This window comes from Gopherus flavomarginatus, unplaced genomic scaffold, assembly GCF_025201925.1.
Source record: "Gopherus flavomarginatus isolate rGopFla2 unplaced genomic scaffold, rGopFla2.mat.asm mat_scaffold_34_arrow_ctg1, whole genome shotgun sequence".
NCBI classification, from domain to species: Eukaryota; Metazoa; Chordata; order Testudines; family Testudinidae; genus Gopherus; species Gopherus flavomarginatus.
This window is the reverse complement of record NW_026115061.1, coordinates 4,511,904-4,525,328: the sequence shown is the minus strand read 5'-3', so window position 1 is coordinate 4,525,328 and position 13,425 is coordinate 4,511,904. Positions and strand designations below refer to the sequence as shown.

Sequence of the window (13,425 nt, the reverse complement as noted above, 5' to 3'; positions counted from 1 at the left end):
GTGAAGTTTTTATTTCTCTCCCTGCTAGCTATCTGCAGGCAGACTGAGGTTTGGGTTTAGAAGCAAAAGTCAGTAGGATTTTTTCTTTCTCTTTCCCTGCTAGCTGTGTGTAAAGCAGGCTAGAGGAGATTGTTTTAAAAGCAAAGGTCTGCAAGTTTTTTTTGGTCTCTCCCTTCTGAGTACTCTGAAGGCAAAGGCATTAGGGTTTAACAAGGATCTTTGTTAAACAAAGGGACTCCAGTTGTGAGTTACCATACACCAGCAAAACACATTTGCAAATGAATGGTTTTTTTTCTTTATAACTTTGTCGGGAATAACTAGGTAGAAGGAGTTAAAAAAGACACTGTTGCTAAGCAACCCTAAGGAGGCAAAAGTAAAGCAGCATTTCCGGCAGTAAACAGCAGAGGGCGCCCCAACACAAGAAAGCAGAAACCATGACTACCAAGGACACCCTGAAACAGGAACGGGCAAAACTGGAGGCAGAGGAACAAATCAAAGATGCAGACCACAAGCGAGACATGGAAAAGAAACTACAAGAACTAGAAATAAAACAAAAAGAGATGGAGCTAAGAGAAAGAGAGGCTGCCACAGGAGACAGCTGGAGATAAAAGAAAAAGAGAGGGAAAGAGAGAGGGAAGAAAGGGAAAAAGAAAGAAAGCATGAACTGGAATTAGCACAGGCTAGGGCAGCATGCTCCAGCCACCCCTAACAACCCTTCGCCAGTTATTGTTCCACATCCCAAGAAATTTCCCACCTACAAGTCAGGTGATGACAGAGAGGCCTTCCTAGAAAATTTTGAAAGGACCTGCCATGGGTACAGCATCACTGAAGACCAGTACATGATAGAGCTGAGACCACTGCTCAGTGGACCCCTAGCAGAGGTGGCGGCTGAAATGCCTAAGGAACACATGAACGATTATAAACGTTTTCAAACCAAGGCCAGAATCAGAATAGGGTTAACACCTGAGCATGCCTGTCAGCGGTTCAGAGCCCTAAGGTGGAAACCAGATGTCATTCACCCGACACGCCTACCACATTGGAAAGAATTATAATGCCTGGATATCAGGAGCCAATGTTAAATCTCTGGACGACATGCACCTCCTAATACAATTGGAGCAGTTCTTAGAGGGTGTTCTGGAGGAAACAGAAAGGTACATCCTAGATGGGAAGCCCAAAACGGTAACTGAGGTGGGAGAGATTGGAGCCAGATGGGTGGAAGTGGCAGAAAAGAAAAAAGCTACTATCAAGGGGAGTGAATATCACTGGGGTCACACCGACAATAAACCCTATACCCGAAGGCAACCCAAGACCCCACCTGCAACCCCAGGAAAGCCGCTGACTCCCTATTCTCTCACCTCACCAATCTCCAGTAACCCACCTCGGCCCAGTGACCAGTCAGCTGGGCGATGCTTTAAGTGTAATGAACTGGGACATATAAAGGCCAACTGCCCCAAGAACCCGAACCGAGTGCAGTTCATTATATCTCCATCACTCCAAAGATCCCCAGGCCCAGATGCCTCTCAAATACCCTCGGAGTGAAGGGAAATTTTGAGAGTGGGCGGAAAGAAGGTTATTGCGTGGAGAGACATGGGGGCACAAGTGTCAGCTGTCCACCAATCCTTGGTGGACCCCAAATTCATCAACCCAAAGGCTCAAGTGACAATTTAACCCTTCATGTCACAAGCGGTAAACTTGCCTACAGCTAAACTGCCTGTTCTGTACAAAGGCTGGTCAGGAATGTGGACATTTGCAGTTTATGACAATTATCAAATCCCTATGCTACTGGGGTAAGACTTGGCCAACCAGGTAAAGTGGGCCAAGAGGATGGGAATGGTTACACGCAGCCAAGCCAGGCAATCTTCCAGACCCATCCCTGTTCCGGAGCCATCCACAGGGGCCCCGTCTATGTTACCAGAGACCCAGACAGAGGTAGTGGACCAGGATCCCCTGCCAACGACTGCAACAGCCACAGTACTTCCAGTCCCAGACCCGGACCTGGAAACGCAACCAGCACCAAAACCATTGCCAGCACTGATGCCAGCGCTTGCAAATGCATCTTCAACCTCTACGCCAGAGTGTGCCAGCGAGCCTGAACTGGCAGAAGCAGCAGACAACCATACCCAAGAGGCTCAGCCAGAGCCTGAAATACCACCTGGTGCACCAGCGGAGAGCGGTTCACCAGCCACGAAAACAACCCCATCACCTGCATCGCTTCCAGAGGGACCAAGCCCAAGTCCACAGTCTAAGGGAGAACTGGTGTCTCCAGCCTCCAGGAAACAGTTCCAGACTGAGCAGGAAGCAGATGACAGCCTTCAGAAAGCTTGGGCAGTGGCACGAAGCACCCCACTGCCTCTCAGCTCTTCTAATCAATCCTGGTTTGTTATAGAACAAGGGCTTTTATATAAGGAGACTCTTTCTGGTGGACACCAGGAAGACTGGCATCCACAAAAACAGTTGGTGGGTACAACTAAATACTGGGGGAAGCTCTTAAGCTTAGCCCATGATCATCCCAGTGGCCATGCTGGGGTGAACAGAACCAAGGACCGGTTGGGGAAGTCCTTCCACTGAGAGGGGATGGGCAAGGATGTTGCCAAGTATGTCCGGTCTTGTGAGGTATGCCAAAGAGTGGGAAAGCCCCAAGACCAGGTCAAGGCCCCTCTCCAGCCACTCCCCATAATTGAGGTCCCATTTCAGCGAGTAGCTGTGGATATTCTGGGTCATTTCCCAAAAAAAGACCCCCAGAGTCAAGCAATAAATACTGACTTTCGTGGACTTTGGTACCAGATGGCAAGAAGCAGTAGCTCTAGGCAACACTAGGGCTAAAACTGTGTGCCAGGCCCTAACAGACATTTTTGCCAGGGTAGGTTGGCCTTCCGATATTCTTACAGATTCAGGGACAAATTTCCTGGCCGGGACCATGAAAGAACTGTGGGAGACCCATGGGGTGAATCACTTGGTTGCCACCCCTTACCACCATCAAACCAATGGCCTGGTGGAGAGGCTTAATGAAACTTTGGGGGCCATGATATGTACATTCGTAAATGAACACTCCAATGACTGGGACCTAGTGTTGCAGCAGTTGCTCTTTGCCTACAGGGCTGTACCACATCCCAGTTTAGGGTTTTCACCATTTGAGCTTGTGTATGGCCACGAGGTTAAAGGGCCATTACAGTTGGTGAAGCAGCAATGGGAGGAGTTTACACCCTCTCCAGGAACTAACATTCTGGACTTTCTAAAGAACCTACAAAGCACCCTCCAACACTCTTTAGCCCTTGCTAAAGAAAACCTAAAGGATGCTCAAAAAGAGCAAAAGGCCTGGTATGACAGACATACCAGGGAGCGTTCCTTCAAGGTAGGAGAGCAGGTTATGGTCTTGAAGGCGCAACAGGCCCATAAAATGGAAGCATCATGGGAAGGGCCATTCACGGTCAAAGAGCGCCTGGGAGCTGTTAACTACCTCATAGCATTTCCCAATTCCCCCCTAAAGCCCAGAGTGAATCACGTTAATTCTCTCAAGCCCTTTTCTTCCAGAGACTTACAGGTTTGTCAGTTTACAGCCCAGGGAGGAGATGACGCTGATGGTCTGACAGTGTCTACTGCAAAGGGAAAAGTAACGGTGGTGTGAAAGAGATGAACCTCTCCACAACCCGGGAACGTCTGCAGCGGCAACAAATCAAGAAGTTGATGCACTCTCCTGTGAAAGTTTCCCAAAATCAACTGGTTAAAAATTGTCCTTACAATGTGAAGAATCTTGTAGTTGTACATAATTAGTAGCATACGTAAGGATGCATGTGTTTATTGATCTGTTTATTCTAGAGTTCTAGGGAGAGATCACTTCCAGTGTGGTTCCACACTGTCAGCGATTTGGGGTGTGTGTCATAAACAGATAAGTAAGAGTTAATAGAACAAAAGTACTTCATCTCTCTTTTGCCTGTAAAGGGTTAACAAGATCAGTGAGCCTGGCTGTCACCTGACCAGAGGACCAATCAGGGGACAGGATACTTTCAAATCTTGAGGGAGGGAAGTTTGTGTGTGTGCTGTTAGTGTTTGGTTGTTGTTCACTCTGGGGGCTCAAAGAGATCAGACGTGCAACCAGGTTTCTCTCCAATCTCTCCGATACAGGCTCTTATAAGTTCAGAATACTGAGTACTAAGTAGATAAAGCAAGTTAGACTTATGGTTGTTTTCTTTATTTGCAAATGTGTATTTGGTTGGAAGGAGTTCAAATTGGTATTTTGCAGAAAAGATTTGAATTTCTACTTGTATACTTAGGCTGGGAGGGTATTCCCAGTGTCTATAGCTGAAAGACCCTGTACCTATTCCATTTTTTTAAATTTACAAAGATAATTTTTACTGTTTTTTCTTTCTTTAATTAAAAGCTTTTCTTGTTTAAGAACCTGATTGTTTTTTTATTCTGGTGAGACCCCAGGGGACTGGGTCTGGATCCACCAGGGAATTGGTGGGGAGAAAGGAGGGAAGGGGGAGAGAAAGGTTAATTTTCTCTCTGTGTTAGGATTGCTTTCTCTCTCAGGAAGAGTCTGGGAGGGGAAAAGAGAAGGGGGGGGAAGGTGGACTTTCCTCTTTGTTTTAAGATTCAAAGGAGTTTGAATCAGTGATCTTCCAGGGTAACCCAGCGAGGGGAAGCCTGGGAGAAGCAACGGTGAGGGATCCTTGTGTTAAGATCCAGGATTCCTTGTGTTAAGATCCAGTGGGTCTGGGTCTTGGGGGTCCCTGGGCAAGGTTTTGGGGGGACTAGAGTGTACCAGGCACTGGAATTCCTGGTCAGTGGCAGCGCTACAAGTACTAAGTTGGTAATTGAGCTTAGAGGAATTCATGCTGGTACCCCATCTTTTGGACACTAAGGTTCAGAGTGGGGAATTATACCATGACACTCCTCTTAGGCTGGGGGGAGGATCCTTTAGCAGCCCGCCCAGTTCCCAGAAACTCAATAGATACACCCAACAAAGTCTGTTTACCTATGTGTCTAATAATTGGGCTTTACAATTTCACCCAATTTGCCTGATACTGAAGTTAGCCTTAGTGGCTTGTAATTGCCAGCTGCATCGCTGGAGCTTTTTATACACTGCTCCAGCCAGAGACTAAAGGCAGCCCCAGACTTTCCCTTTCTCCCTTCTGGGAAATCAAGTTCAAGTTCTACAAGGAGTTAAAGAAGCCTCAACTTTGCATCTGAATTAATGTCACATATCTTACTACCTGACACAAACAAATGTCATTTCAATCCAAGGTGAGTCCACTTCAGTCATTCCTCAGCCCCATTCCTTCACCCTCCTGCTTTAGCTTAGGGCATTGCACCATCATGTGGGAATTTCCTGTTCCTCCTCAGTTTCACATAGAGAAACAATTTCCTTTGCCGTTCAATGAACAGCAAAATCTTTCTGTGTCTCTAGTCTGAGCCAGGGCATTCAATTCCATTGAAATCTTCTCTCCTGCAACGGCAATGCTCAGACAGAGGAGACATGGCCACCTTCAGCCCTGAGAGTGAGATATTCACTCTCCTCTTTCTTCAAGCTGCTGTTGGTAGTCCATAAATTATGTACCATGGAATAAAAAGCTGCATTTACTCCAAGGTGAGGAAAGAAAAGAGCCACCAACTCCCTGAAAAATCTCTGTGCCCCAGAGAGAACCTGCCCCTGCTATTGGAATCACTAATGTGCTTCAGCTACGAGGGGAAAGTATCTGCTCTCATGGGGGTATAGCTCAGTGGTAGAGTGTTTGACTGCAGATCAAGGGGTCCTTGCTTCAAATCCAAGTTCCCTCTAATATGCCTCTTGTTTTCCCTTTTTTCAAAAATAAAAATAAAAAAATATTTTCATTTCCATTCTCCATTATGTTCAGGAGCTCCACTATACGGGGACGCTTGAAATGAATGTAAACACTCAACATTTCACTGTCTAAATGCATAAAAACCAAGCAAACCTGTCCATCAGCTGAAATCAGTTCCAATCTCTAAGTGAAGAGTTTATGTTTTCATCCATTAAACAAAGGGTCATATGAATGTACATTTGAAGATCCCTCTTCTCCAGGGCTGTGCTGTGCAGAAGAACAAGAATCACGTCCAGTTGGGGTTCAGGAGTCTGACGAGCAAAGGCAACTTGGTGCGGGATAAAGTCCCCAGCACTTTGGCTCCTTCACATTCAACCAGCAGCTGGGCCCCCAGGACAAGGCATGAGAAGACGACAGTGGCTGTGAGCAGGAAAATAGCCCCCAAGAAGCTGGGTAAAGCTGCCAAGATCCTCAGGAAGGTCACCATGAACATGTCTAGCATGTACTGACTGCAGCGGGGACCAAAAAGGCAGAGAAAAGCCCTCAAAAGTTCTAAGCTGCCAAGCCCCAGAAGGTGATCAAAATCCTACCTAAAATCAAGACAGGACAAGGCTAAGGTCATCTCCAAAGGCAGGGCTAAGAAGGTAACACTAAGAAAGAAGTGAAGAGATTTCCATTGGGATGACTCCTGCTCCCCTAATGGCTCTTTTATGCATCACCATGGACCACCCAAAGAGATCAAAGTCCAGCAGGACAAACAGCCCCATGGACGGTATAATGAAGTGGTGGCAGTGGGGGGAAGTGTTTCTCTTCCAGAGGGGAAGTGCTGTGTTTTGTGTAACACCTGCCAGGTGAGTGATGCACTGACAGGGCAGTTGCCCATAGCTCCCATATGAGCTCATTCTCTTCAATCTGCTTCTCCTGTTATTTCAGAGCCAGCACTAGTGGGAGTATGTCCCTGTCACTTCACCAGCTGTAGAACAGGCTCTGTCTGCACCCCAGCTCTGATTAATCCCACTTTTTAATGTATTCCTACTGTGTGATACTTTCCCAGTTCTCTGCCTTATTCTAACATTCCTGTCAGAGACTGAATATGGGGAGGAACGGACTAATTTGCGTGACATTCGGTATGTTGCCATAGTATGTGACTGAAACCTCTGCTGGAGGTGGGCAGGAGCCTGTTACACACATAAAATAGCTAAGTTTTACTAAACTACCTGGTATACCTTCAAACCTTCCTGTACACACACAATAGAAATTGGGGCTCTGAGAAATGGCAATTTTCCATTAACACAGATCATTGTTTTCTGTACTTCCAGAGGCATTGAAATAGAAGCACATTACCTTTCAACAGCTGCTATTTCGTGATCAGCAGCAGAACCTCTGTAAATTTACCATCCACAGAGCTGATTGTTTCTAACTGCAGGGTTAGCCAGACCATTCAGTAACATTATCGCTCTGTTTACAAAGCCTTTGGTTAGTGACGAATCATGAGACTTATCCCTTCCTGCTGTAATTCCACTGACTCCAGTGTTCTCTTTCCCCTGTTCTGGTTTCAAGAAAAGAAACAAATTAAAACAACCTTCAGAACTAACACGCTGTGGGAAAGTGGAAATGTTGATAGCTCAAATAATTCAGTTTCTTCTGTGTCTTGTGTGTGTCTGTCTGCTTTGTGTGTGTGACCGGTGGGGCTTTTTGTTTGCTCATGGCAGGTTCAACCATGTCAGATTTGTCTGTGGGGAGGGGCCAGAGAAAACAGACACCCTGGCCTTCCAGGTTGGGGTTAGGTAAAGAAATAACAACCCTGTCCCATAAAAAACAAAAAATGTTACAGAAACAGTGGTAGGAACAGTGCTAGAGAAACTGGTAAATAATCACAATGCCCAGGCTTGAAGTAATCGGAAATACAGAATTCAAAAAGCAAAGCTCAGGGGAGATTTAGGGTTTATTCTCTGAGCTTAGCCATGTGCTATAGCACAGGGAGCACTTTTGGAAGTCTCCCATCCCACAACTGGGGAAAGGAAAAGGATTCTTAGGTTCTAGCATGGATTGAAGGAGGAGAGTGATGGGGAATAAGGGAATCCCTCTGACTTACCCTTACTACGTCTGTTGTTACAATGGGTGAAATGACATTTTTCCCCTATCCCTGCCCTGTTCCAGCTCTTTGTTATAGTTCAATATATTTTAAGTGCGGAAAATGATAATAAAAATATCTGCTATCCAGCACAACCTGAAGCAACATCAGAGCAACTGGGAATTAAACAATTTGTTCCCCAAGGGAGAACTCGATGACTAACAATTGCTTTGAAATGGGGGAACAGGATAACCGTGATGCTCAGGGTTAGTTTAGACTAGGAAAAGTGATGGAGTTTAGGTCAGGTCAAGGGGGAAGCTAATGCCAACCACTGCACCTGGGCTGCATCTGCACTACAACTTTTTACATTAAGATCACTAACTTGAGCAGCCAACGCCATGTACAGTCCTAGTGGATGGAAGGCACAGGTAGTTTTTGCCTCAGTGTAGCTTGTTGGGATCAAACCTCTCTCCCCCCCACCCGGAGCTGATGAACATTCCTGGCAGGAGGGACACACACTCCTATGACTCAAAAGGAAAGGAGATGATAGAAAAGATCATAGGACTGACCCCAAAGAAGGATGAGCTGCAAAAGGCAGAAGGAGGCAGCTTATCTGGTGGAGCTGAGAGACCACGGTGAAGATGATGCAAAAATCACTATGTGGGAATTAGTAAATGTGATTTTTTTTTTTTTTTTTAATTTTTTGGCCAACCCTAGTCAAGGGATTTATTACAATTCTCTCTCATGTGGATTTCCTGATGTCTAATGAGGCTTGAGCAATGACTGAACCTTTTACCGCACTGAGAGCATGTGTAGGGCTTCTCCCCTGTGTGGATTCTCCGATGTCTGATAAGGTGTGAGTACCAACTAAAGCTTTTCCCGCACTCAGCGCACGTGTAAAGTGTCTCCTCTGCGTGGATTCTCTGATATTTGATAAGGTTTGAGTTCTGATTGAAGCTTTTTCCGCAGTCATGGCATGTGTAGTGTCTCTCTTCCAAGTTAATTCTGTTGCTTGTTACAAGGTCGGAGAGGCTACTAAAGTTTCCCTCTGGCCTGTGCAGAGTCACACAGGCTTTTGTTTTTTCTGGGAGTGCACAACTCCCGGAAACATTCCCTTTGGATCTTCCTGATAAAGTTCCATGTGGTTCTCCTTGCTCAGCATCTTCCTGATGGGGTTTCTCCTCCTCATTCTGACTCACCATCTCATCTCCTGATGGGAGACAGAGAGAATCCAGACATAGATCATTCCCTGCACCAGAAAGAAAGAAAGAAAATCTCAGAGAGGGGAATGGAAAAAGGGATGAACAATCCAAAATAGGTTTGATCTCTCCCACACATATCAGGAGCTGATTTTCCCCATACCATTCCCCAGAGGAGAGAGGAAGGGATCAGTTTTGGTCTGCATCTCAGCAGAACACTCAGAAGAAAGTGAGATCGGGGAGCGACTTGCTGCCAGTTGTCAGTCAGAATAGGAGGGAAGCCATGAGTCACATCTGCCATAATCATTCCACATCTGCAGGGAACAATCCCGAACTTGCACAGCTCACAGGGTCTTTGCAGGGCATCCCAAATGTTTCCTGCATTCCCACACAGTTGTTGAGTTGGTTTAAGCAAGTCCTCATCTGTGCAGGCAGCTCTTGGAAGCACTTCTTTCTAAGAGCCCTGGAGGTCTGGGACCCACGGCTCTTCCCCTCTTTCCAGCAGTGAGATCACATCAGGTTTGGAAACTGGAAACCCTACTGCAGGCAAAGAAAACGAGGGAGGTCAGTGGAATTTGTGGGATACTTGTCACAAAGAACAGTCCATGGTTTTAACCCCCAGCTCATTGTTAAGCAGTAACATCCCATGGCCAGCTTCCTTGGCTCAAAGTGGCAGGAGAGTTATTATAAATCATATTCATTACCTTAGTGCCTAAGGACCAACTAACAGTGGGTCCCCATTGTGCTAGGACAAGTACAAACACAGAATAGTAGATGGTCCATTCCCTGAAGAATTTACAATCTAAATACACAAGACAGACACAGAATGGGGGAAGGATTAGCACCCACTGTTAGAATAGAGATATTCAGGCCTGCCTGTAAAGCCTATGTCAAACAGATAGCTAAGAGTTAATGGAACAGAAGTGCTTCATGTGTCTTTTGCCTGTAAAAGGTTAACAAGACCAGTGAGCCTGGCTGTCACCTGACCAGAGGACCAATCAGGGGACAGGATACTTTCAAATCTTGAGGGAGAGAAGTTTTTGTATGTGCTGTTAGTGTTTGGTTGTTGTTCTCTCTGGGGCTCAGAGTGACCAGACGTGCAACCAGGTTTCTCTCCAAACTCTCTGATATAGGCTCTTATGTGCTCAGAATAGTAAGTACTAGGTAGATAAGGCGAGTTAGGCTTATGTTTGTTTTCCTTATTTGCAAATGTGTATTTGGCTGGAAGGAGTTCAAATTTGTATTTTGCTGAAAGGATTTTAATTTGTACTTGTATACTTAGGCTGGGAGGGTATTCCCAGTGTCTATAGCTGAAAGACCCTGTACCTATTCCATTTTTTTAAATTTACAAAGATAATTTTTACTGTTTTTTCTTTCTTTAATTAAAAGCTTTTCTTGTTTAAGAACCTGATTGTTTTTTATTCTGGTGAGACCTCAGGGGACGGGGTCTGGATTCACCAGGGAATTGGTGGGGAGAAAGGAGGGAAGGGGGAGAGAAAGATTAATTTCTCTCTGTGTTAGGATTACTCTCTCTCTCAGGGAGAGTCTGGGAGGGGGAGAAAGAAGGAGGGGGAAAAGTGCATTTTCCTCTCTGTTTTTAAGATTCAAGGAGTTAGAATCACAGTGATCTTCCAGGGTAACCCAGGGAGGGGAAGCCCGGGAGAGGGAACGGTGAGGGAAAGGGTTTACTATCCTTGTGTTAAGATCCAGAGGGTCTGGGTTTTGGGGGTCCCCTGGGCAAGGTTTTGGGGGGACCAGAGTGTACCACGCACTGGAATTCCTGATTGGTGGCAGCGCTACAAGTTCTAAGCTGGTAATTAAGCTTAGAGGAATTCATGCTGGTACCCCTTCTTTTGGATGCTAAGGTTCAGAGTGGGGATTTATACCATGACAGCCTATAGTTTAAGAACTTAGGTGTATTTTTATCACTTAGCTACTAACAGGAGTATGAAAACAAAGAATCAAAATCACTGTTTGTATTTGCAAGGGCCTTCTCTTACTGTGACAGTCTGAGGCCTTGTTCTTACGCTAAGGTCTTTGGTTAAGCAGCAGGGGCAGCCATAAGCTGAGAAGCGAAGGATCACATCCTCACATCCCAAACAAGTCACACTGAAATAAGGTGCTATTGGGCTGTCAGGAAGATGATCCTGTCCTGATAGTGCTCATCACCACCAGATAAAGAAACAAATCTTAAGATGGTTAAAGAAAACTTAGTTTGAAAGCAGTCTGTTTGGCAAGAAATCACTTCTCAATGCTTGTGGTTGTGAAACCCTCATTTTTGTATTCTTTTATCTTTATGGCCACCACTTCTACAATGTTAATCAGTCTGGTTCTCTAATTGTTTTTGTCTGCTGTATAATTAATTTTGCTAGGTGTAAGTTAATTAGGGTAGTGGGATACAATTGGTTAGAGAATTATGTTTCGATGTGTTAGGATTGGTTAATTAAATTTCAGTACAATGATTGGTTAAGCAAAGGTACAGCTGAGAATATCACTATATAAACTGAGTCAAACAGGAGGGGGAACAGGAACAGGGAACGAGGACACAGGGTAAATGCTCTGCGGTTTCAGAGCGGGTAAGGGGGACTCGGGGAAAACGCTCTTCAGTGTCAGGGCGGGTAAGGGGGACACGCTGCCGAAGACCCCAGGCCCCCTGAATCCTCTGGGCAGCCCTGGGTGACAGTCATTCTCCTGTCTCTGTCGGGTATTCCATTGATGTAGGTTACTCCCAGCCAGTCCTTAATGACTCATTCATATCACCCCATGACAGCTACGTGACAAAACAGCTCATATCTCCTGCTCTTTATAATCATAGCAATACCAATCACAGCAGGAAGCTGAGGTGCGTATTGGCATCATACAAGTATCACCCAAAGTCCCACCTCTGTCACACACACACTGCTCACAGCCCCTGGAGAGAAAGCAAAGCACAGGAACTGGACGTTAGTCCAGCAAACACAGTGGAGGACAAGCTACAATCCTTACACACTGGTCAAAAAAGAGACATGTGGGTCACTACCCATAGAGAGGGGCTGGCTAGAGGCCTGATACCTGAGAGGCCACTCCTTGAGCAGACCATGGAGGCAGGTAAAAGGCTTAGCTACCCCTGAACTGTGACATCGCAAAAGCACATTTTGGGGCATGAGGAAATCTAGTGACTCAGGTGTAATGGGAGGGAGAATTAAACTCTCCCAGTGTGAGGAGAAGGCTGGGGAATTAAACGCTAAAATTCAGGAGCAACAGCCTCTAAATCTTCCGGAAAAGGAGAATGTAAGACACAAGAACTGGGCTACGCAACCTCAGGAGGGACAGGCTCAAAGATCCAAGGAGCCTGGAGGGAAGACGGCTTGTGGCTGCTGCAGATGGGGAGAGAGGGGACAAGACTCTCTCCAAACTCTCACTCTTCTTGACCCCACCCTGATTTTATGATCTATGACCTAGTCTCACGTCTTGTGGGCAATTTTATACTTGCTAGAGGTAAGATGTCATGATCAAAGTATTGCTTATTAGCTTGAAACATGCGTGGAGGGGTAAGGTGAACATAAAGAAATGGGTTCTTAAGGGCAGGTCGACACAACAGCCGGGATTGACGCTCTGAGATCTATCTAGCCGTGGTCGATTTAGTGATACGATTTAGTAAACGTAGCCTAAGCTTGCTACAGTTCAGGGCCTTATATTAAGTTGAGGCTTTGTGAGAGTGGTTATGCTGAAGTCAGGGATTTACCTGAGGTTTGGGTAGGGATCCAGGGTTAAAGGTCTGGGATCCCCCACTGCTCAAGATCCCCAAACCGCTCCTCCCTCCCACTGACCACCCAGCCCACTTCCTGGGTGCCCTTCCTCCACACTCCCCTCTGCTTCTTCCCATTACTCGCAGCCGGCACCACCTCCTGGCGCCTTGGGAGCTTCTTGTGTTCCCTCCTCGTCTCTCATTACCTCCTCCCTCCCTGCTGCCTGCTAGTGTATGGGAGATAAGGAAAAAAAGGGGGACAAAGAAACTTGTCAAAACTTGGGTGATGAATAAAGGTATAAAGTTATTACTGCTCAGGTTCTTTAGAGACTCCACAGCTTCTAATAACCCAGGGGACAGGACTCCTTACCCAGCAAGGTCACCGTCTCATAGTTCTCCTGCATCATATCCCTGTACAGAGCTCTCTGAACAGGGTCCAGCAGAGCCCATTCCTCCCTAGTGAAATACACAGCCACCTCCTCGAAAGTCACCGGCCCCTGAAGGAGCAAGAGTCCAACACTCAGTACCTGCTCCCCATTCACAACCCCACTATTCACAGAACAGCAGCACCAGGTAAATGGAAGCTCCGGGAGGCACATGTTAACAGAGTCCCACCCCACCTTGCCTAGAGCAGCCAGGAGG

At 46.2% G+C, this 13,425-nt stretch overlaps 2 protein-coding genes and 1 non-coding gene across 3 annotated transcripts in view; 2 read left to right on the top strand and 1 right to left on the bottom strand.

Annotated features, from left to right (window-relative positions):
- The window catches only part of LOC127042180 (zinc finger protein 436-like), a 118,287-nt gene that overhangs the window by 6,135 nt on the left and 98,727 nt on the right, over window positions 1-13,425 (top strand). The window lies entirely within an intron of this gene.
- Window positions 5,707-5,778, top strand: TRNAC-GCA (transfer RNA cysteine (anticodon GCA)). Its single transcript has one exon. It is a non-coding gene; the product is annotated as a tRNA-Cys (tRNA).
- LOC127042214 (zinc finger protein 3-like) lies at window positions 8,521-9,137 on the bottom strand. The gene has a single exon (XM_050935831.1). It carries the CDS (start codon window positions 9,057-9,059, stop codon window positions 8,571-8,573), a length of 489 nt encoding a protein of 162 aa, XP_050791788.1. The 5' UTR covers window positions 9,060-9,137; the 3' UTR covers window positions 8,521-8,570.